This window comes from Eptatretus burgeri, chromosome 8 (genome assembly GCF_056783735.1).
Source record: "Eptatretus burgeri isolate ZD-2024b chromosome 8, Ebu_testis_v1, whole genome shotgun sequence".
Classification (NCBI taxonomy): Eukaryota; Metazoa; Chordata; class Myxini; order Myxiniformes; family Myxinidae; genus Eptatretus; species Eptatretus burgeri.
The window spans coordinates 2,758,016-2,783,404 of NC_140968.1; the positions used below are offsets into that span (position 1 = coordinate 2,758,016).

At 43.1% G+C, this 25,389-nt stretch overlaps 1 protein-coding gene across 3 annotated transcripts in view; it reads left to right on the top strand.

The window, feature by feature from the left end:
• Positions 1-25,389, top strand: part of LOC147020926 (uncharacterized) — a 72,062-nt gene that overhangs the window by 41,324 nt on the left and 5,349 nt on the right. For 2 of the 3 annotated variants that reach the window (XM_085890594.1, XM_085890593.1), the window contains 3 exons: positions 5,994-6,056; positions 20,116-23,948; positions 24,391-24,564. In XM_085890594.1, the coding sequence (XP_085746720.1) occupies positions 6,020-6,056; positions 20,116-23,948; positions 24,391-24,564 (4,044 nt within the window). In that variant the 5' untranslated portion in view covers positions 5,994-6,019. The remainder of the gene's footprint in view (positions 1-5,993; positions 6,057-20,115; positions 23,949-24,390; positions 24,565-25,389) is intronic. The other variant, XM_085890595.1, reaches the window with a different exon arrangement.

The window sequence follows — 25,389 nt, forward strand, 5'->3', positions numbered from 1 at the left end:
AGTCAGTCCCAATGAGTCACAGAAAGCTTTTGCTGATGTCCCATGGCAGGTGAGAGAGGTACCCACACCTAGCCAACTGGCGTGATGACAATTGAAGTCGCCACATAAGAGGAAGAGAGAGTTTGGATGAGAAGATAGAAGATGGTCCATGTTTTCGGAGAGTGAGGTGTAGATGGAGTCATCACTGTTCGGTGGACGGTACAGTACACATATAAACATGAGGTGGGAGTGGAGGGGAAGCCGAAGCCAGAGGTATTCCTGGGGGTGTGGGGGAGTGAGAGCAGTGCAGGGAGAGTGAGGAATAGAGTCTTTGATGAAGAGAGAAACACCTCCACCAGGACGAGGCTCAGGTCTGTCATACCGTAAGAGGGAGTAACCAGGGAGAGATACTTGGGAGTCAGACACGTCTTGGGAGAGGAAAGTTTCTGTTGGGCAGATAATGTCTGGTTTGTCAGTGGCAACCTGCATGGAAAGATCTGAAAGGTTTGAGCGAAGGCCCCGGATATTTGAGGTCCACACTTTTAATGAAGAGGCAGGGGAGGAGGCTTTGGGTGCAGGAGGTGGAGGGGGCGGGGGAGGGTAGGACGAGGGACGAGGGGGGGAGGTAAGGAGGGTTGCTGAAGGAGTGTGGGGTATTGCAGAATAGCGAGGGGAGGGGGCCGAATGAGGAGGCGAAAAGGCTCTGTGGTGCTGGGAGAGAGGGGGGACAAGAGACAAGGAAGATGGCAGTTGAGTATTTGAGGAGGTGGAGTGAAGAGATGGAGGTGAGAGGGCAGGTCAGGTCAGGTTCGATCTGTGACCTGCTACAGGTACCATGTAAACCTGTACTAACCTGTTCCATGGTCGGGTTGTCGGCGACTAAACCGTCTCCCCCACCAGGTTTTCTGGTGAGGAGGGTGTTTGGATATGGACACCCAGCAGGATTAAAAACAAAACCTGTCAAAGGGCGGAGGAGCTCCTTGTGAGCCAACGGCCATCCATATCTAGTGCCCAACTGTGTCTGCGGACGTCCTCCTGCAGTTGGGTTACTTCTTATTAGGAGGTTGGTGGCAGGATTTGCACTCCAGCCACCGTAAAACGCTTCATTCCGCAAAACGCAAAAACGCAAAAAAATCTGAAAACCCACTCCGTGGGAGTACCTCCTGTGCAGCTTCCCTTCGCAGGGCAGCTCACCGGATGATGGGATTGGGGCAAAGTTTTCGGGACCCCCCAATCTTGATAGGAGGGAAACCACGGGGTAACATCCTTGGGTCAGATTGCGGGAGAGTGTGTCGGAGTGGTGCTGAGGTGTCGTCCACCAGACGGCGGTCTCCTTGGGTTAACCTGAGGCGGTCCCTTCGGGTGGGTGCCTGGAATGTCCTATCCCTAAGAGAGGATGATCACCTGTCTCTGTTATCATCTGAGCTCAAGCGTTTGGACATCGCACTTGCAGCTCTCTCTGAGGTTCGGAGACCGGATTGCGGCGAGATAATGGTGGGTGGTTACACCTACTATTGGTCTGGTCGCTCTGATGGTTACCATACCCAAGGAGTTGCTGTAGCTGTGTCCAATAAGCTGACCCCAATGATAATTGAGGTAACACCGGTCAACGAGCGTATTATGAGATTAAGGATTCGTCACTCCTTAGGTGTCATTTCCTGGTTTCTATTTATGCTCCGACTGAGGCGAGTGATGTTACCGTGAAGGACACATTCTACGCCACACTCGAGTCTGTGGTTGATCAGTGCCCCAGACGAGATACACTTCTAGTCTTGGGGGATTTCAATGCATCGACTGGAACTGATAGGGATGGTTATGAGGTGTGTTGGTCCCCATGGGTCAGGAACTATGAACCAGAATAGCACTAAGTTCCTTGACTTTGCAAGAAGTCATGGACTTAGGGTGGCTGGTTCATGGTTTCAGCGCCCGCAAGCTCATCGCTGGACTTGGTATTCCAACGCTGGCGGTGTGGCAAAGGAGATTGACCATGTCCTCATTGACGGTCGCTGGAGGATGATCCAGAACTGCAGGGTCTACCGGAGTGCTCAGTTCCTCAATACTGACCACAGGCTTGTTGTAGCAACTCTAAAGCTGCACCTTAAATCCTGGAGAATGGTACCATCCCAGCCTAGGCTGGATGTGCTGCCAAGCTCAGGGATGAGAGAGTAGCTGAGGAGTTTGCGGCAACAGGCTGAGTGGACACTTGGGGGTCTGGGTGCTTTGGGGGGTCCTGAAGAGTTGTGGAACACCTTCAAGACCACCGTCCTTGATGTTGCCGGTGGATGCCTTGGAGTTCACCGCAGGGCAAAGAAGAATTTTGTCTCTCAAGGGACACTGGATACCATTGACCAGAGTCGCAGGGCCAGGCTGAATGGCAGAGCCGAGCTGTTCAGGGAGCTGAGGCGTAAAACTGTACGTGCACTGAGGGTGGACAAGGAGGCCTATGTGCGAGGAATCTGTGAGGGGGTAGAGCATCACCTGTGGACAGGTGATTCTCATCCCGCTTACAGGGGAATTCGCGCACACGTTCATCCAAGCCCATCCCTCGGAGCACTGCAGTTCGAGCAGAGAGTGGTAGGCTCTTGACAGAGGAGTCTGAAGTGAAGGCCCGCTGGGCCGGTTACTTCGAGCGGTTGTACAGGCTGATCCCCCAGCTGTCGAGTTGGACGTCAAGGGTGTTACAATCCCTGTTGCTGACCTCGAATCAACTGTGGTCCACCATCGCTGTGGAAACACGGGCTGCGGTGAACCAGTTGAAACGGGGCAAAGCTCCAGGGATCTGTGGCATCCATGCCGAACTTCTCAAGGCTGGTGGAAATGCTGCACTCAGCTGTCGTTGCATGCAGTTTTGTGCTCTGCCTGGAACACAGGCATCGTCCCAACTGACTGGAAGAGGGGCCTTGTTGTCCCTCTCTGAAAGGGAAGGGTGATCGCCAAGACTGCAACAACTACCGAGGGGTGACGCTGCTCTCAGTGCCGGGGCAAGGTCTTTGCTCGGATAATTCTTGATAGGGTTTGCCACCATCTGCTTGAGCACCAGCGGCCCAGAGCAGTCAGGCTTTACACCAAAGAGGTCAACGATTGACCGTATCCTTGCACTTCGTGTACTCACCGAACGCAGACGAGAGTTTCGGCAGGGGCTGCTTGCAGCCCATGTTGAATCTCAGTAAAGCGTTCGATTCAGTGAATCGGGATGTCCTCTGGAGGATTCTTGGTCTCGTGGGGTGCCACCGAAACTGATCGATCTGATGTCTGAACTCTACTCTGGTACTGAGAGTGCTGTGAAGTGTGGTGGTACCGCCTCTGACTTATTTCCAGTTGTTACTGGAGTTCGTCAGGATGTGTACTTGCCCCCACACTTTTCAGCACTTGTATGGACTGGATTTTTGGGAGGATGTCGGAGAGATCAAGTTGCGGTGCATCGTTTGGCAATGTCAAGATCTCGGACCTTGATTTTGCAGATGATGCAGTCATCTTTGCGGAGACTTTAGACATCCTCTTGGGGGCCCTCGAGGTACTGAATGAGGAGTCGGAGCCGTTGGGATTACGGATTTCTTGGGTCAAAACAAAGATCCAGGCTTTTGGTGACATCTTGGATGCTGCTGTCCTGTCTGTGTCTGTTTGTGGTGAGGATGTTGAGGTCGTGGATAGATTCACTTACCTTGGCAGTGATATTCATGTCTCCGCAGGTTGTGAGCCGGAGGTCAATAGACGTCTGGGTCGGGCCTGGGGAGTCATGGATTCACTGGATCATGGGGTGTGGCGCTGCCGGTACCTGTGCGGGAGGACGAAAGTCCGAGTCTTCAGGTCCTTGGTACTTCCAGTCTTGCTCTATGGGTGCGAGACTTGGACTTTGACCAAGGATCTGAGACGGAGACTTAATTCCTTTGGTACCAGGTCTCTTCGGAGAATCCTTGGCTATCGCTGGTCGGATTTTGTGTCCAACGAGCGGTTGCTGAGAGAGACTCGGATGAGATTTGTTACCTGCATAGTCCGTGAGCGTCAGCTGCGGCTGTATGGACATGTGGCTCGTTTTCCTGACGCTGATCCTGCTCACCAGATTCTCTCAGCGAGGGAGTCTCATGAGTGGAGGAGGCCAGTGGGCCGACCACGTGCCTCATGGTTACAGCAGGTTGACCATCATCTCAAGGAGATGGGGATGGGCCTGGCATCTGCCTGGGGGATGGCCAGACGGAGGCCCCTGGAGTACCGGTGGAAAGTGGACGCAGCGACGCGCTGTTCTGGCACATGCTCCCATACCTGACCTGACCTGAGAGGGCAGTGGAGGGAGGCAGGTTGGTGGATGAGAGGGGGGGCAACTTAGAGAAGGAAGAGTGAGGGGGATGAAAGGTGGGAGAAAGGTGAGGGGGGGATTTTTGAGAGAGGTGAGAGGGAGGCTTGGAGGGAGAAGAGTGGGATGGTTGCTTTGATAGTGAGAGTGAGGGGTGAGGGGGGTGAGTTGGCACTGAAGTTGGAAAAAAAGAATGGTTGATGGAAAGCGAGCATCCATGGCAAACTGTGGTTTTTAAAAGTTTTAGGTCAGAGATGCGATTTAACACAATTCTTGATGGATGCAATGAAGGCGAATTCAGAGCATGGAGAGAAGAAGCGCTGTAATAGTTGGATTTTTTAGGCAAGGAATGAAGGAGAGGTCGAAATGGGAGCAGTCTGTTAAAATAGCAGAAGAGTAGTGCATTGTGAAACAGTAAAGAGTACCACATGTGTGAGAGAGGAAGATGAAGCATTATAAGATCGTTTTTGTTGTTAATATTAATGTATGAGAGAGTTCAACAGATTAGGTCATGGAAGTGTAAAAAAAAAAAAAAATCGAGGAAGACGAGGAGGAAGTTAAGAGGAAGAAGAAGTAGCAGAATCGGGAGAAGGTGAGCGTGTTGTTGTTGTTGTTGTTGTTGGGTATTTTTTTTTTTTTTTTTTTTTTTTTTTTTGAGATAAGAAAGAGATTAGTTGGGAGAATGGGGGATGTTTGGAAAGTGGGGAGGATGAAAATTGAAGGTAATGGGGAGGATAGAAATTGAAGGTAATGGGGAGAAAAAACAAACAAACAAACAAAAAAAACGATCGAACACCAAGTGGAACCGGTAGGCCTCAAGCCTAGGACTAGGCCTCAAACACCAGGTAAGAACGTCGACATAAATACTCACAAAATAGCACGATTTTTGAAACAAAACCGAACTAGGAACACACATTAACATGTAGGTGAGAAAATTAAACAGTTAAAACGGGACAAATAACAACCGGAACTTAACTTTGAGAATGTCAGCAGGGAGCCCCGAAGGAGACCTCTTGCCGCTCAAAACCGGAACCCTTGCTTCTTTCTTTCTTGCTCACCCCCCCCCCCCCCCAGTGTTCCTGAGACAGTTTTCCTGACGTCTTCCTTCCAGGATTTTAAGTATGCTACCCACCTCCATCTCATGCTCTCCCATTTCCATCACTGAGCCTTGCTACACCTGCTGAGAGACTGTTCTCCCCCTTCTACAATTTCCTCTCTTTGTGCTGTGGTGCATCCATGTTGTCATCCCACTGCTTTCCCTTTGCCTCATTTTGTCTGTTACTCAGTTTTGCTCTTCCATGAGCTTCAATGCCCATACAAAAATAAAGAATTAACCCCAATAAAGTATCACTACAAAAGTTAGCTGGAAAACTTACTGAAGTTTTTGCATTTTCCAGAGTTTTTGCTTTTATTTTGCATACATGATACTGTTACTATTTTCTAACTTCTGCACCATATTTCATCAATTTGGGTCACCTCTTTTGGTCTGGGGAAACTGCATTATTTTGAGTGCATACAGTGTTTCACTTTGCTCTAATGAAAGGCTTGCACAGATTTAATGAAGGCCTGTCACATCTTCACACAGACAAATTGGTGTCCTTAAAGGATTCACACATGTGTTCGAAAGTATAGGGGCATTGCTCAGGAAAATAGTTTTACTATCACGTAAATCCTCATGTAGAATAATTCTTGTAATATTTTTTAATGTTTCTGTGTGTGTAAGGTTCATGGAAGAGTATTGTGGCAAGAATGGGGAAAAGAAAATGTAAAAATGAAGAAAATGAAAGTGAGTACATTCATTTATTTATTCCTTCCTTTCTTTTTCTTCCATAGGTCAGTTTCTCTTTTTAGCCACGTCTCGCGTGGCTCTAAGAGAGCTCGGCATTGTTCTTCTTCTTCTTGTTCTTCTTCTTCTGGTGAAGACAAAACCTTTAGGACGCGGCTCTTTTATATACAGGATCCGGATCTCCTTAAATACTAAACACCTGTACACATCCTCGCATTGAGGGTGCCTTTTGAGAGCGTCTATCATGAACTTTTAAATATATTTGGACATTCGCTTTAAAGTTTCGAAAAGTTGACGTTACTATTTAAAGATTATTCCATTTAATGTGTTGTAATTTCGTAAATACACTATTTTCTTGTCATGAACAACGATCATCCATGACGAGTCTCGCTATTGGCTCAATCAAGGCACGTGACGAAATATTGGAAGTTGTTGTTTTTTTTTCTTTCTTTCTTTTTCTTCTTCTTCCTCTTCTTGTTCTTGTTTTTTTTTTTTCTTCTTCTTCCTCTTCTTGTTCTTGTTCTTCTTCTTCTGGTGAAGACAAAACCTTTAGGATGCGGCTCTTGGACACATTTGTCCTTGTTTAATACAGTACTCAAGGTGCATTGAAGAGCAGAATAATGGGTGAATGGGTTTACAGGTACAAAGTGGGTGTAAGGGTAAACAAGAGGAGAAGAACGTTTGGATGCACTTCAGCATGAGGAGAGGAATTGCATAAGGAGAGGAATTGCCTTCAGCATGAGGAGCTGTTGAAAAAGAGACAACCCCTTCCATTTAGCAGTACTTGGACAAAATATTGCAGCGTTTTACGTCATCACAACCAATCAAATTTGCCGCTTGTAGACCCCCACCCATGTCCTTGTTTCTCAAGACTGCACAGCGTAAGGGGTTCCATGAACTCTCGAGTTATTTTGTGTTTTAGGTGTTTCTTTTGATGTTTTTGATAATTTTATTTTTGGTAATCTCATCTCTTTTTCGACAATTTTTCACCCTGTAAAATTGTTGCTCCAAAGGTGCATACATATGCATGTGATGTCCAACATGTTGCTTTCGCTGGTGATCCTATTTTCAGGCAATATTTTCACCAACTTTTCAACAAAGTGCAGGGGTGACTTTCAAGTTGAATTTCATGTTAATTGGACTCTCCAGAGATTGTTCGAAATATTTGATTGCGTATTAAGTGCCAACAATCGAGATCAATATTCACAGCGATACTCATCCGAAGTAGCTGCGATTGACATGAGCAAAGCATTGGCTGTGCTCATGCTCTGAATGGTATCCCTTGTGTATCAAATTGCGGTGTATTATATTTCATACTTCTCGTAACAAGAGTAGACACCTTATCATGCGCAGTCTTGAGAAAAAGGATATGGGAAGGGACATAAAAAATGTACATGGGAGAGCAAAAAGGGCTTCTTTAAAAAAAGAAATTCTCAGATCCATATCTCTCAATGGTGAAGAATCCCTTTAATAAATCACGTATCCAGATCTGCATCTTCACCAAGATCGAATCATTTCTTCCTCGTCACACACCCAACCTGTCCACCAAGTTTTGTCCGAATCCGTCCTTAATTTTTTCAGATATCATAGACAGACAGAGTGAACCAATTGCTTTACCCTGCTTTTACTTTGCTCATGGGGGTAATTACACTGTGGGAATGAAGTCTGTACACAATCGCACACATAAAATCTGATAATTTAGTGAATATTCAATTTGTAATTCGACCTATTCTTTACTTTTTTCCTGCAATTTACTACATTTTTCTTTTCTTTGTCGCATTCATTTTGCCATTTCAAGTCGCAGATTCAGTGAATCCTGTCCGTTTTTATGCGAAAGCAGAAAATCACTGGCTCCACATGTGCTATTGCAATGAAATGAACTTCAATGGCATTATTTTTAGTTACGAGTGATGTGTACCTCCACAGGATGGTCAACAAACAAAATTTCCCTTTGTAGTCAGGCAGCAATTGTATTCTACCTCGTTTTTTTGCCAACTCTGGTTTGTCATTTTTTTAGGTTTGTCCACTTGTCAAGGAACAAAATTCAACTTCTTGTCAAGTTCTCAGACACATTTTTGATACAGTATTGACCTATCCAAAGTATCGATACAAAGTACGCTAAATGGGCAAAAACTGCAAAATGTGAACCAGATGTTTATGAGATCGTAATAAAAATAACTCAAACTAAATGTTTTTAAGCAGTATTTAATCATTAAAAATACTTTTCTGATGTTCATTAATACATGCAAAAGGCAACAATAATTCACATTTTGATATAGTAAAACCCCATTTGTTCTTACAATATAACATCACCTAAATGTCGAAATTGAGGCTGCACATCACTTATCTCAAGACTTCTTTTTAACATAAGTAGATCAAACTGCACAATCTTTTCTGCACAATGTACCTTTTTGGTTTGTATTTAGCCATAATTACACTAGATCATGTACAGTTATCAACCGTAGTTCTCAAATGCAAAGATGTAATATGATAGTACTTCACTGGAATATCAGTCTGTCTCATCTATATCTACAGGCATGTCCAGTACAATATTCTCACATATCTCTCCACATCCAGACAGGTCTGTGCATACCAAATGGTTCTTCTTGCATTCACATGATTGTCTGTTACAACCAGATTTGCATTTACATTTCCTTTGCTCTAACAAGGCCTCTGGGGCTGGTGCATTTACACAGAAGACTGGTTTGAGGTGACCCTCTACTGACTCCCAGCAGTAGTCCATAGGTGAGGGTATTTTGGGACAAGGTGCTTTAGATAACTTCCACACAAGAGCCATATAGAAAGCTCTGGAAGTGTGTGGCACTAACGTTCCTCGAGTTGGGGGTAGCTGCTGGCCCTCTTTACCTTTTTGTGCAAATAATGCCCACCTAAGTTCTCCAACGATATTATCACTGATGTCTGAGGTTTTGTATAGTAAACACAGATATCGCTCCCTTTGATCAAAAATACATGTTGGTATCTGTTGTGTCAACCCAAATGCAGTAAATGCTTTCAGAATTTCATCATCAGCTTGCATAAATGCTTTGAAGTGACTTAATACACCTTTGCCAGCAAATGATCCAGTGTTGTCTGTTCCCTTGAAAGCATACCATCCAATGAGTGCTTCTGTCCTCTTGGGTCCAAGTCTTTGGTAACAATCTTTGATGGATATTCTGTCACTTTTTTTTGAGAAGTATAGTTGACTTTTGAAGCAATGGAAAGTGACCTAAAAGGAGAACAAAAACATTTGTGTGAACTGAGAAGACATCCAGGGTGGATTGGGGGTTCTTGTCCATGACGTCAAATGCATTCAGAAGAACAAGCTGGTCACCCTCCTCAAGGTTGTGCTGACACATTGCCATCTCGGGCATACTAACAATGTCAGACAAAGAGTGATTAGCTTTCATTGTTGTATGGTGCATAACTATCACTCTCTTTGGCTTATTTTGTAGTGACTGATGAGTTTATCTGACAGACACTCTGTCAACTCTGCCTTAGTGTTCACATGAGAGAGAAAGGTCTTCAGGTTCCTTATTTCAGTGTTATCATTAACATGATAGTGAACTGGTGTTGTTTTAACCTTTCACTTCTGACGAGTTGTTTCCTTGAGAGAACCAGTAAGGTACTGATCAAAAACAATCCTGACCTCCTCATATGAATCACTCATGTCAGCCACAATGTCAACAAACCTCTTTGCAAAGTGCAAGGCATTTGACATTTCAGGAGTTTTTGGCACCATGTTCACTATACACATTGCATCAATTATCAGGACTGAGGATGCATCCCTCTCTGGTTCTGAGATGGCCAGGTCGTCTGGCAATGGCAATGGTACATTCATAACTGCAGATACCAGTTTGGATTTGTCTGAGAGCATTATCATTGATCCATCTGGATGAAAGTTGGAAGGTGGAGCTACACTGAATTCAAACTCTGTAATAGCATCCTTAACAGAAAAGTCAGTTCTAGTCTTGCACACAACAAGTAATCGAGACAGCAGTGACCTCTCCTGTTTAATGGATACCAACTGCCCTTTGACTTTAGTTTGTACTGTAGCTCCTACATCCTTGAAGTACGACCAGTTGTTCTTCTTTTGAGCATCCCAGAAATTGACTGATTGTTCCACCATCCGAGTAGAGACAAAATTTTCCAATGCCTCTCGCCCCAATTTGTCACTGTTTTCAATGTTTTTGCACACACTGTCAGGTGTAACAGCAAATGTAACAAGATTGAGCATATGAGGTTCAAGAAAGGGATTGCCCTGTCTGGTAAGTACCTTGGAAACATTTGCTGCAGATGAAATGATCCTAGTACCTTTTGCTCCAACAAGTTCATGGTGAAGAGAACTTGGCTGCCGCGTTTCGATTCCAGCATAGTCTTTGAATTCCTGTACACTTCTGCATAGTGTGGGGGCTATAATGAAGTACTTCTCCATGGCATGCTCTTTGCCTGTGATGCCAATAAACCCTCCTTTGACCTTCATCTTCTTGTGCTCCTGTTCAATACCATGGTCTGGATCAATCGCAGTGAAAGGAACACTGTGTTTTGTAATAGAAAAGTTGCCTTCATCTAAAAATTTCCATGTCTCAGGATCTGTAGTTTGCAGTTCCAACATGTCGGCAACATAGAGTCGTCCCCATCGTCCATAGTTGTACTGGTCATGAGCATGAAAATATGGCAACAGCTCCTCCACCTCAGCCAAATGAAGTGTCCAATTGCACGTCCTTGTAGCAACAGTAAACATCAATAGAACCTCAACCTGATTCATGTAGTTTGTTCAGAATTTGGAGATACCTTTTGCTTGTTCCTTCCACTCATTTTGCCTTTCAAAACTATTACAGGCAAAGAGTGTCTGATGTATTTCAACCACTTGTGATTTGAATTCCTCCAAAGTGGAATCAGTCCTTCCATCTAAATATGCTGCAAAGGCATCAAGTACTTGGCTGATGTGGTGCTCAAGTAATGCTCTTTTGTCTTCTGAGAAGATTACCTGTATGCACATGGTGATAGTGCAATCAGTGTAACTATGTGAGCTTCAATGCATCTGTATATGTGACGACCATCCAATATTGGCGTACTGTAGCTGATCCATAGATACCAGCTTCTTCCCATGCTAGATCAATGCCACTTCCTTCTATGTACTTTCCCAGGCACTTCAGTGCTGCCATAGTTATATGTAGACCTCCAAGCCTGATGCACCAGTTTTCTTTATAATCGTTGAGCTTTACTGCACGGTCATACAAATCACCATCAAGGGTTATAATAGGTCTTTGTCCTTCGCCAACAGTAATGCAGTTGAGTTTTTGAGCATGCTTTAAAATTGTGAGGAGCACTGGCCATTCCGTTGGACTTCTCCTGTACAATGGAGCAACAATACCAACATTCCATACTGGTGTCTTGTCGTGTATCAATGAATTGAAGGTGGACCAAGTGGGAGATTTCTGGCATCTCTCTGGCAGTGTGCTACATGCACTATTGCTCGTGCTACTATCTTTGGAGGAAATCTGGGGTTCACTTGAAGTAGACCTGGCTGCTGTGGAAACATGTTGTGACACAGATGTTTCACCTGAGGTTGATCTGACGTACTCGTCTGACGAGACCACAATTCCTTGATTGAATTCCACTGATTCATTGAGGCTAGATCCAACTTCAGTCAAATAATCTGCATCTTTACGTTTATCCACTATCTGTGCCACCAGAGAGCTACACATAAATAACCAAATAGTGTCACACTGTGTGTAGTCAGTAGATACCTGTTTCAGGGTGTCTAACATGTAGATTACTTGATGAGACACACTCGGACTTACTGGATTATCACAGTTCATATATGGCATATCTAATGTGTTTTTCAGGGCTTTGTCTTGACTAGTCAAGTCAAGTTTGAGGTCATTTGTAATGAGAGGAGCACCATTACCCTCAGGAGAGCCAGAAAACAACATCTTTCTCATCTCAAGTCTGAACTCTCAAACCTCTCTCCCTCCTCAAAATCCTGGTGGCGTTTAATCAAATCTGTTTCTGGTGTATGTTCCCCCTCCATCCCCTCCCTTACCTCAAATGGCTGCACTGCTGATTCCACACGTGATAAAGCTGAATGTCTAAACTCGGTGTTTGCAGCTAAATCTTGTGTCCCAAACCCATCACTATCTCTACCCACTTTACCCAGTCGCACCCAACTGTCCCTGGACTCTGTATCCTTTTCTCCTGACAAGGTGGAGAGCTTGCTTTCAAACCTCGAGTCAGATTCTGCAACCGGTCCAGACGGCATCAGCCCACGTGTCCTCAAAGCCTGCTCTTCTGCTCTTGCTCACCCTCTCTCTGTTCTATTCACCCTCTCATTTTCCCAAGGTCATCTGCCATCTGCTTGGAAATCTGCTAACATCACTGCCCTGCATAAAAAGGTGCAAAAACAGATCCCTGTAACTACAGACCAATCAGCCTTCTCCCAATCATCAGCAAGGTTATGGAATCCATCATCGCTTCAGACATGAAATCCTTCCTCTTCTCCAATGGCTTGATTTCCAATCATCAATTTGGTTTCAGACCAGGTCACTCTACCCTGGATATGCTGCTACTGCTCTCCCATCAATGGATGGAGGTCCTCAATGCCAGACAGGAAATCCGAGCCGTATCCCTGGACATATCACGTGCTTTTGACACAGTCTGGCACCCTGCCCTACTCACCAAACTCTCTTCCCATGGTATTCAAGGCCATCTCCACTCATGGCTCGCAGACTTCCTCTCCTGTCGCAGTCAACGTGTGGCCCTAAATGGAGTTCTTTCATCCCCTCTTCCTGTGCAGGCTGGAGTTCCTCAAGGTAGCGTTCTGGGCCCTGTTCTTTTTCTGGTTTTCATCAATGATCTCTCGGACTCTCTGGAAAATCCTCTATTTCTCTTTGCCGACGACTCCACCCTCTGCCGTACCATCTGTCATCCCTCAGACTGGCAAGCAGCAGCTTCTTCGCTCACTGCAGATCTGGATAAAATCACAAACTGGTCCAACACGTGGAACATGTCTTTCAATCCAGACAAATCTCACACTCTCACTATGTCTCTTCGAAAGGACCGTTTACAAAACCCCCCCATCCACTTTCTCAACAATCCTCTGGAAGAAGTCTTTTCTTTCAAGCTTCTGGGTCTCACTATCTGCCATGACCTTTCCTGGGAAAGTCACATTTCCAACCTTGCCTCAAAAGCCAGTCGCCGACTGGGAATCCTCCGTCGTGCAAAGTCCTTCCTCGGCCCTCTTGAGCTCCTGACTACTTACAAAGCTTTTGTCCGTAGCCTGATGGAGTACTGCTCTCCCCTCTGGGCTGGTGCTCCTGCCTCCCACCTTTCTCGACTTCACGCTGTCGAAACCAGGGCTTTTAAGATCATTGGCATCTCCCGCAATGAAGCTGAGTCTTTGGGCCTCTCACTCAATCACCGCAGGTTGGTCGGTGGTCTTTCTGTCTTCTACCGACTCCTCTCCAGCCTTGCCAGAGATCCTCTGATCTCTGGGCAATCAACAAATCGGCACCATGAAACGAACCTGCATCACTTCCCAGGTCAATGTTATCAATTGCAAACAGTGGTCTGATTCCCTGCTGTACAAATGGAGGAATATGTACACCTTGCGTGTTGATGTTAATGTCATCCACGATGGCTGCTGCCATTCTCGTTGTTGTCTGCTCAACCTCATCGTAGGTAACAGCAGCTTGCAGGTTATTCAGTGTCTCTACATCAGATGTGGACCTATTAGCCTGATATGAAGTCAGAGCAAGACCAACTGAAAGTGGGGTTGTCTTTGCTTTTTGAAATTTGCCATCGGCTTTTGCTTTGTATTTCACTTGTCGCTTCGACCTAAATGACGATATAATGTGTTGAGCAAGATTTCTCGAGGATTTTTCTATTTCAATCTCTCGAGTTACATTGAGATTCGTATGAGGCCCACTGATCACCCAATTCAGAAATTCTTGTAGCTTCATAGGCGTATTGAAGTCAAGAAATGATCCAGTAAAATGCAAGTCATCCATTTCTGTGATTTCCCTGCGAATAATCTGAGATGCCTTGAACACTGTTTCCATCTCATCTCCTCCAACGTTTTCATGCATTTGCGTCATTAACTTTTCCTTGGTCAGTGTTGAGAAAATTTTTTCTGGCTTCGGTCCATGCTTTGCAAAGTCTATTCCTGGTACTTTTTCCAGCAAGATATTATTGATATGTTTCTTGTAAGATGTTTTAGGGTGTGTTGTCACACCTTGTTCTTCAAGAAGGAGTTTATATGTGTCCTCTACAGAATTCATGTCAAAGCTAGGAAATTCTGATTCACTATCATCTTTAATCATAAACTCTACAATTTGTGTTATTTATATATCACACACTGCCTTGATAAAATATTAACAGCTGTCAGTAGTAGATGTGGATGAGCCCATAGCTCTTGTTTCATTTCTCAAGCAATTAATGATATTTCATATTTTGAGCAAAAGCATCTTTTTCATTGTAAAGATAAGCAAGCCTCACAGCAACTTCCTCACTTTTAGTGGACTCCTTGATTGCCAAAATTTTTTTCCCCATGTCACTGGAGGAAACACGATGCACTGCACTATTTTCATTGCTTTGGCAAAATATGCAAAGCTCCTGATCAAATGTTTTTCTCGTTTTAGATGAAGAAGACTCAATGCTTGTTCTCCCACGTTTCTTACTTTCCGCAGCTGATGCTATGTCATTTTCGTATTTCTTTTGAGCTCGTACCAGATTAACTTTATGGCACAGAGACTGGTAACACTTTCTATGGTAGATGTGTTTGGTGTCATCAGAAAATATCAGATCTCTCACTCGGTTTAGAATATCAAAATTCTGTCCGATTTTAGTCCAGTTTTCACAAAAGGATTGTATGGTCTCTAAGGACTTTTGACTTACAACTGAATAGGGACCACTGCCTGACTCTTTGCAAATGATGCATTCATCCATTTTTTCAAAGTTGATATGATCAAGCTGTCAACAGATGTACCTACAGCTCACCAGTTGTCTTGAATCTGGAAAGAGAGATAAGATTTCGGTAGTATTATGATACATACAATTTAAATAGTTATGCATTTTTTTAGCTTTTAAAATAATGAAATGGGCACAGTGGCATTAAATTGGGTTTATTAAATAAATTTTTTGTGTAAAAAATAAATATTCTGGCAGAAATATAGTTTGCAATGTGTCTAACACATGTAGTTTGCCATATTATTGCACCCGATATTATGCGAAAGTTTAAAGCATTGGCATTTCAAGAAAAAATGACATAGAAACTTGACAACAAGTTGAATTCCATTTATTTACACCTAAACCTTATGAATATGTAAAGAAACTGGAGTTGGCAAAAAAACGAAGTAGTGCCATTATATGAACAAATGCCGCCTGACTATTGGAGGTAAGGGAAAGATAGTATTGATTTTGTGAAATTGCCCTTACATTCTCCAAAAATATAATTGTGGTGTCGCCTCAGCATTAATTGCATACGTGAGGATCATGAATTGGAGGAAATTGTTTTACGAGTAGTAGCATCAGAAAGGTACGTCCATAAGACGCACATATTCTTTTGGCACCATGTGTGTCGTGTGCAAGGACCTCGGTTCCAACAAGATGGTGCCACAGTGCACGTAACTTTGGCTTGCATACAGTGGTTGCAGAATCACTTTCCCAATCATCTCATCTCTCATGGCTCTCAATTTCCATGGCCTCACCAATTCTTTCGCCTCTTGATTACTTTGTTTAGGATTATGTCAAAGCAATGTTTTTCATAACAAAACGGCAATGATGCATGAACTCCAAGATGCAGTGATGCGAGTGATTTCAACTCTCACCGAAAACTCTTCCTTTTTTTTGTATACACTGTCGAGGCTCGTATGAGAGCTAACACACAACGCACAACAAGGGGGGCAGGAGACAAGAGGGTGGGAGAGGGAAGGACAAAACAGTGGGGAACAGAGACGTTAGGAGATCTGTGGATCTACACGGGGTATACAAGATGGACATTACAGGGACTTTCAGGACCTTACACGACAGGGAACTTTCAGAAAGGAAGGCAGGAAATTTGAAGGTTGTAGGTTTGGGGTGTATTAACGGGGGTAGATAAGATCGTGGTTTGGGGTGGTGGAAGATAAGAGGTGGTGGTGGTGAACGGCTGTTTTGAAGCCCTGGAGGGAAGAATGGGATTGAACAGAGTGAGGGAGTTTATTCCAAAGGTGGGAAAAAGAAGGAATGAAAGAGTGAAGGTGAGCAGTGATTCGTGATTTTGGTAGTTTTACCAGAAGGGGGTTGCTGGCGGACCTTGAGCGCCCTGCAAAAATTGGGGGGGGGGATATATCACTGACAGAGCAGGGGGGGAGTCGAAACCGGAGAGGAGATGATAGAAGACAGAAAGATCACCGACCTGCCTGCGGTGGGAGAGTGAGAGGCCCAAAGACTCAGCCTGACCGCGGAAGATACCTATGATCCTAAATGCCTTGGTTTCCACAACGTGAAGCCGAGAAAGGTGAGAGGCAGGAGAAACAGCCCAGAGGGGAGAGCAGTTCCCCATCAGGCTGCGGGCGAAAGCTTTGTATGTGGTCAGGAGTTCAGGTGGGCCGAGGAAGGACTTTGCATGAGGGAGGATGCCCAGTCGGTGACTGGCTTTGGAGGCCAGGTTGGGAATGTGGCTTTCCCAGGAAAGACCATGGCAGATAGTGAGACCCAGAAGCTTGAATGAAAGGACTTCAAGAGGGTTGTTGAGTAGGTAGATTGGGGGGAGGGGGGTTCCAGATGGTCCTTTTGGAGAGACACAGTGAGAATGTGAGATTTATCAGGATTGAAGGACATGTTCCACATGTTGGACCAGCTTGTGATTTTATCCAGATCTGCAGTGAGCGAAGAAACTGCTGCTTGCCGATCTGAGGGAAGGCAGATGGTACGACAGAGGGTGGAGTCATCAGCAAAGAGATAAAGAGGATTTTCCAGAGGGTTGTTGAGATCATTGATGAAAACCAGAAAAAGAACAGGGACCAGAACGATGCCTTGCGGAACTCCAGCCTGGACAGGAAGAGGGGATGAGAGAACTCCATTAAGGGCCACATGTTGGCTGCGACAGGAGAGGAAGTCTGCAAGCCATGAGTGGAGATGGCCTTGGATACCATAGGAAGAGAGTTTGATGAGCAGAACAGGGTGCCAGACCTTGTCTATAGCATGTGATATGTCTAGGGAGATGGCTCTGATTTCATGTCTATAACATTTGAAGATGTTTTCACCAGAATTTGCCAATGTGCACAAAATGCAGGACAATTTCAACATCCATGATAACAAAATAAAACTTTTTAGGTTTCTTGATATTTTGTGTATCTTGCTAATCTCTCCCATTATCAGAAATAAAATTAATGGCATGAGAGACAGTGGTAATCCTAACCTAATCCCAACCCTAACGGCTTGCCCTGCTTCACCATAAACCCCTCTAACTAGCTCGTTATCTGTCAACCCTTACACTAGCATAGATGGCAAGTTTTGCGCATTTCATGGGTTTGGCCCCTTTTGCTTCTGAAAACCCGCAGGACACGTCTTGGTAGCGTCAAAACCTATATTGGATGGAAAGTACGATCAATTTTAAAAACACAATGTTTCCCCTCCATTACACTCGCAAGTATTGACACACAGACTGATGACCTGTAGCCGATATGCAAGGTAATGCTCTAATCAATTGGCTGTGTGATGTCATGAGATTTTCCTCACTGAAGGACACATGTCACCACCCTCCAGGATGCCATGCACAATGTCACTTCACCATTCAATCGCTTGTAATAAATAAATAAAAAACCAGTTTTCGATTCCCACTCACTCGTTTTTCGTCTCATCCAACTTGCGAGGTATGCACTACACACATTCCATTTACTCTAATTTATTCATTTTCTCTTTAAAAAGTACATTCATTTTTTTTAAGCATTTATTGTGTGTTCGGGAACCAATTAATCACTTATTACATGTGTTTAAAGGGGAAATATTGCTCCAGAGCTTACAAGCATCCAACTTACACACATTTTTAAGAACACATTGGATTTGGAAACCTGGGACTGTCTGTATTAAATTTTGTTGAAAATAATATTGTTATGTGGAAGAGGAGGTTGTGGGGGGTGGGGGTTCCACAGCTAGTTTGTAGTAAGAAAAGTATGGTCTGTATGTCCAGCGAGGTGACATTACTCTTGTAACGGAAAATGTCAGAGTAAGTTGTCTTGTAAAATGTGCACTGAGGGGACAGTAATTGTTCATTTTAAGACAGCATAGATAGATAAAGTGTGTGTGTTGTGTAAAACCTCCCTTTTTCAAGTGAGGCCGGGTAATGACTTGGGCACAAAGGCACAACGAGCATGTGCATTGCTCTTTTGGAGGAAGCGGCATAGACTGTTTGGCCGGCACACCACAGGCCATGGTGATGAGGTTGGCTGCGGAGCCTTGGAGCGGGGGCATAATTTATTGGGACTGCCCTGTGGGTCGGTATGGCCTGGAAGATGGCACGCCCACAGCCGCGGGGAGCCTTTGATAGCTCACCATGCATGAAGGCGTTCCCAAAGTTTGCAAGGGTCATGACCACGGTTGAGCACCAGTTTGTTTTGGAGTTGGAGATCCAATATGGGAGTTGAAATTGTAGTAGGAGCGTGGATCAGACCTTTGCAGAGGCAACATCCCTCTCCTTATTGCTATACCTCTCCTCATCACCATCCTTCTACCCTGTGCTACACAAACCCTGTGCAACACCAACCTGCATGGGCCAGACTGGACCCACAACCAGCTTGTGCCTTGCTCAAACCCTCACTCGTTCCCTGTTGTTCTCGATATTTCATTTCGGTATTTAAATGGGTTCTGTCGTCTCCTTTTCAACTCACAGCTTGGTATTTAATTTTGGCGCCATGGTTGTTAGGCTTTGGTCATTTATCTCCTCTGTGCATAACTTTGCATGCCTCGTCATCCCAATCTGTAAATGTGGACCGCTTGGTTTTGTTACATACTATTTTTTATCATCCTGTCACTAATTTCCCCCGTAAAATGCATTTTACCGATGAGACGTTTCCCGCCTTTTGCCTCTCACACGTTGCGCTGCCAAGTTCAGCCTCGGATTGGAGTAATCCTTGGAGAATCGTGGTATATTGAACGCAGTGTGCTAATCACTGTTTTGGTCCTTCAAGGGGGTCTTGAACTCTCGGTGCAGCCGAACCGTATTAACAGGTCATCTGATGTTACAATGTACTATTATTTATTTATTATTATTACATTCTAAATTGAGCATTACAATTTGGGTTAGTCTCGTATATATATATATATATATATGGTTAATGAACTTGATTGCATTTCCCAGAATTAAATTTTCATGTTTTAAAAGAACAATTTTTGGAAGGCACGGAGGGGGCATGTTGATAAACACACATGGGACACATGAACCATTATAATAGGTACAGTATTTGTGGTTTTGGTGCTTTTCACATAAAAAAACAATAAAACTTGAAGGGCACGCGGTAGAACGCATACTTCCGCCACATGATGCCTGATCCACGAGAACATATCGGGCTCAATACATTTTTTATATATCATGCCATACAGTACTATATCGTTTATGGCCCTCTCAATGGTGAAGAATCACTTCAAAAATTAAATAATTCTCGTGTCGAAATCCGAATTCAGATCTTCACCAAAATCGAATCATTTTGTCCTTGTCGCACACCCAATGTGTCCACCAAGTTTCATCTGAATCTGTACACAACGTTTTGAGATCTCATGCAAGATATCGTTTTTGGCCCAATCTCTCAATGGTGAAGAATCACTTGAAAAATTCTAGGAGCTGGATCCGGATCTTCAACAAAGTCGAATCAGTTCGTCCTTGTCACACACCAAACCTGACCATAAAATTTCATCTGGATCCGTCCACAATTTTTTGAGCTATCCTGCACACAAACAAACAGACAAACAGACGGAAAGGGGTGAAAACGATCTCCTTCACCTTCGGTGGCGGAGGTAATTAATGCTATAACTGAATTTACTCCTTTCTGTGTGCACGTAACATGTGCTCTTTCATTTGCAGGTGAAAACCATGGTATGGTTCTGAAACGTGCTGTTGTTATCTTGAACCAGATCAGTGTGGAAAAACTGGACCATATCGATGTTGTACAAGAAAAACACTCTCAAAATGCTGCATTTAACACGAGTGTTGCTCGTCTGTGTGTACATTGTAACGAGTGGGTTGATTCTTCTGGTAGCCTACATCAGTGTGCTGAATGTCAGTTGGAACCTGCAGAGCCATCGCTCTATCAGAACATTGAAACAATGTCATCCAAAGTTAATGCTCATGGAGATTGGCAACAAGCAATGATAACAAGAGATGCATTTTCACATCTCGGTTCAAAACAAGAAATGGTATCCGAAGGGATTATTACATCTGCTGAACTGGAGTTTAAAGACTTGATCACATCACCGGATCAAAAAAATATAACCAAGAGTCCACATATCAATGCAGCAAATACTACAGAGTTACAAAACAATGTTCCCACAACAGTTTTCAAAACAAAAATTACCACACCTAGAGCTGCTACAACAAAGCGGCGTAGTACTGCAGGAATCCACTTCTGCCGTATGTGCCATCAGCCAATGAAACCTTCTGCAACACATGTATGTTTTACTCCTTTGAACTATCGACCATTGTCTCAAACCAAGCATTATATTGTGAAATGTTGCACAATCTGTCGATCTAACCTGAAAATTGCACCTAGTGCACAAAAGCCTCAAATATGCCTCAAATGTTGGAGTAAACAGCAAGTACAAAAGGTTTTGCTGACTCAAAACGATGCATGTCCCGTTGCGATATTCCAATGCCAGCACTGTGGTTATTCAAATCATAAAATGGGGGTTGTGTCAAGTCATGTTGGATTACGGCATCGTAAACTGTTTATTGGATGGACAGAAGACACAAAGTCGAATTCATTCAATGGAATGAAAACAAAACTTAATCAACTGTCCAGTCCTTCCTTGTCACTTGCATTCTCAGGTAGTTCAGCTTCAGCTTTGTCACCATCCACTTCCAAACCACATTCAATGAAAACTTTGACAAAACCTGCATCGTTACCACCTTCCTCTTTACATTTTGAGGATGGGAGGCTAAATGGTTCTGAAACACCGAGTAAAACACAGCCTTATTGCCAGCATGGAGTTCAGAGATCTGAGGAGAATTTGACCTCAACTCCTAAGGGCAACTTCCAGGAACAAATCGATTCCATTCATCATGTCCTTTCTAAACCTACTTCTTTAGATCAACATTCATCACTTTGTAACAACAAATTATCTCATGAAGGTTATTTTAAGGAACAATGTGAAGCCCAAGTTCCTTGTGGTAGGGTAAATAGAATAAACAATACTTTGTCATCAAGACTCAACTCCAGCCCAGATAATTTGGAAGATCCAGCAATTATCACTGATACTGGAACTATTTCAAGTGGTGTTGACACTTTTCTTCAGGAAAAGCCTACCACATCTTTCCAGGCCATGTCTGAATCCGAAGCCCATGGACAAGAACACACCATGTTACGTGGAGAAAAAGCTTTCCCATTCACAAAATTGTGGCCAATGATACAAACTGATAAAGAACAAACAAATGAAGAGAGTAAAAAAAGTAACTTGCATCTTATACACCTGAACCTGTTCAGCCAACAACTGAGGTCTCTGCCAAAAGACAACATGGAAGTTCACAAGCAACCAATGAATCCTGCAATTTCTTCTCAAATATCAGTAACAACTGCATGTGCAGAGCAGAGCATGGTACGCATTTATCAAGATGGTATTGTTGTACCCAATGGGTATACTGTACATGTTATTGAAGTCAAGAAAGTGTCTGGTGGTCTTCAAAAGCTACTCTTCATTTCTTCACAAGATCTTGGTGGAACAAATATGGATAACACTGGTAAGTGTGAAAATTCATCCACGTTAGTGCAGTTTAAGACTACAGGTGTATCGGAGAGTCAAACTCAGAAAAAGGAAAACGTTGTTTCACCAGGTGATGATCCTTTAATAGACAACCTATCGATGAATCAAGATGAATGCACACATGTGGACAATATTGAAACCTCAACAGATTTGGGGTCAAGTTTTCATGCCGATCATGAGAACAGCTGCACTGAGCCATTTCCTTCTGAATCTAAATCTATTGATCACAATCTTGATACTCAATTTGTCAGTTGTGAAGATCAAAACAAAATACATAACACACCTGAAATGCAGTGTATGTTCCTGTCACCCGATGGCACCTGGAGCAATTTGCTACCTGATTCTCAGAATTGTCCATTAGTTTCAGAAGTTCCAAACCTTCAAAGGCCATATGAAGAACCAGGCATCAAACAAAATGTGAATGATGTGTTTCATTCCACATCTTTGGAGGAAAAACAGGAAGAAACTGAATTCTACAAAGACCATGGATTCCAACATCTCAAGCACAACCACAAAAGAAAGGAAAGTGAGGTAGTTGAGGTGAGGGTGAAAGAAGAGCTTCAAGTGTTCAGTTTAATCCAACAGAATGAAGATAACTGTTTTGCAAGAAATATTCAGCCTTTGGAAGAGAACATCAAAATTGATATACTAAAGCAAGATAGCTCTGTTCAAATGCAGGACAAACATTTGTCTTCTATTTTAAGCCAAAGTGGGCCTTGTTTTGACCCCCGAACTGGTCAGAAGTTTTTGGATCTGGCTGATCACCTTCCGGCACAGCAAACTCTACTACCGACTCAGGAGTGTGAACCATGGGAAACTCAATCTCATAATTGTGAACATCACCTGTGCACTGTTGCTGCTGAAGAGACTTCACCATCATGCAGGCATTGTAATGTCACTTGCTTGAAAACACATGCTGCCTCCATATTACATAGCAAAGCCAAGTTTCTTTGTGATATCTGTGGTGCTTCTAAAGCTCCTCTAGTATTTCATACTTGCACTATGGCAATGAAAGATGTGAAACATCAACAAATACATTGGCAGTTCAGTACGAGTGCCATGTTTGACGCTATGGTAGCAACACCAAAGTTGTTGCCTTGTGCATACAATGCATTTCTTGAAGCTATGATTCAAAATAACTGCAGAGCTATGATTCAAAATAACTGCAGAGCTTTGATTCAAAAGAACCCACTTGATGATAAATTTGTCTTCTTGATTCGATTTCTTGCGATGACAAATTGCGGTTCCCATACTATCACAAGAAAAAATTTGCCGGTTGGTATGCTGAGAAGAAAACGCAGCTTTACCTTCAATGATGATATTGACGGTGTGGGCAACACAACAAAATATGTAAGAGCACTCAGTGCTGATGGTTTTACAAACCGAGTTCCATCCTTCTTGCTGCTGAATAAAAACTTACTGCCACAGCATGTAACTCTGCTGCCTGATACCTCTAAAGTTGCAATTCATAGTGGTTCTCATCCACTTAATGTCCACAAACAAATACCAGAGTCATTATTAGCCTCGGGGTACAAAGGGCAAGCAAGTATTCTTTTAAATCCTGTGCAGTTAACAAAAACATTGGCTACTTGCGGCAAAGGCACAACAAAGGAAAATTATCACGAAGAATCGCAAAATAAACTGGTCAACTGCTCAACAAAAGTGAGTGAATGTGTCACACATGCTACTCAGACACCTTCAAGATGTGTAACAAAGAGCTGTGAAGAAGAAAGATTTTGTTTAACCAACCTACAGGAATATTCTAGTGTTCGTCCTGATGTAGCTATTCCAAAAAAAAGTGCTGACAAGGTTGACTGTGAAAACAAAAATGAAATTGAAGACCAAGAGGAGTTGGGCATCCCTGATTTTTCTATTGAGGATGAAAATATGGAATATGTTACACATGATGTATTGCAAGACCAAGAAGTTGGAGATCCAAAGGTAAGTTGCAATGGTATGAAGCATTTTAATTTTGTAAAAATACTGTCGTGGCTGAGTGTACTTTAAATGACTAGTCTGCCATATGTGAAATGATTACCACCTTCTATCAATAATTATAATCTGTGAAAAGGGAAAAACAGAGCAATAAGAAGAACAGCCATTCTGAAGATTTAAAAAAAACAAATTGCAATGAATAAATAAATAGGATTTTTTGTTCACTATTATTTCAGCAAAATGTATCTCAAAGACTTCTTTTTAACAAGACTACCATGATTTTATTGCATGCATTGGTGAATAAACATCCATAAGTTTCCTATTGTTGGTTGGACATTTCCACAAGTCTCTTTATAATCACTATTATTATTATTATTATTATTATTATTATTATCATTTTACTGTATATAATTGTTAAAATTTAATTGATCAGCTTTCCATCCCATAGGGAAATGTCAGTGCTTTCCAAGCACAGACTGAGAGAAAGTGCCTCGAGAAAAAGAAGCATTTGTCTACAGACATTAGCAGCACTGCTGGCACAGAAGAGAAAGAAATTTACATGATGGGAGGAAGAAAGCCAGCAAAACTACATAATGGTGGACAATGGTGGCAGCCATATGAGGTAGGATTAATATGTATTCACTGTTCTGTGATTGACTTTGCCAAGTCATTAAAAAATTATAATAATTTGAGTGAAATACATAATGTGTTGATTATTTGTCATTTCTATTTCATAGCAGTCTTAAGGTGTTTGAGCTGTATTAATTAAGCATTGTTCGCACAGTCCTTGAAAGTCCTGGAAAAATGAGAAAGCATTTTCCAGTACTAGAAAGTCTTGGAAAACTTGTCCAAATCTTTGAAACTCCTGGAAATTCGAGAAAATTGCACAAAATGTATATTAATCTGTCATTGGAATTGTAAATTCCGCTAAAATAGAACGTTACCACTTTTAACTTCAAGGGATTTACTAAAGCCGAGCCCAAATGGCTTCTCGCACATCATGCATATATTATGCATATGTTTACGGAAACCACCGATTAAGCAGGAAGTTCCTGTTTAGCATGCACACTGCCGATTGTAAGGGAAAGGAATATAATTTGAAGAATGTGAAAGCTTTGCTGTTTTAATTCCTTATTGTTGAGTCGCGTCAACTACTAGGATTGGCTCATGAAGAAGTCCATTCACAAAGCCAGATGCAGGGTCTGTGAGAATACATTTGATATTGTGAATATGGGGGAAAACGCACTCAGGAGTCATGTGAGAGGTTCCAAGCACCAAAGCATGGTATCACGTGTGATTGCAGATGACCGGTCCAACTCTTGACCTCAACATTTTGGGTCCAACTCTTGTACTCAACAGCTTGGACAATTGATTTATTTTTTACTTGCAAAATCGAAGATTTTTCAAGTATATTGGTCAGTCGATTTTGTTATTCTGTCTGTCTGTC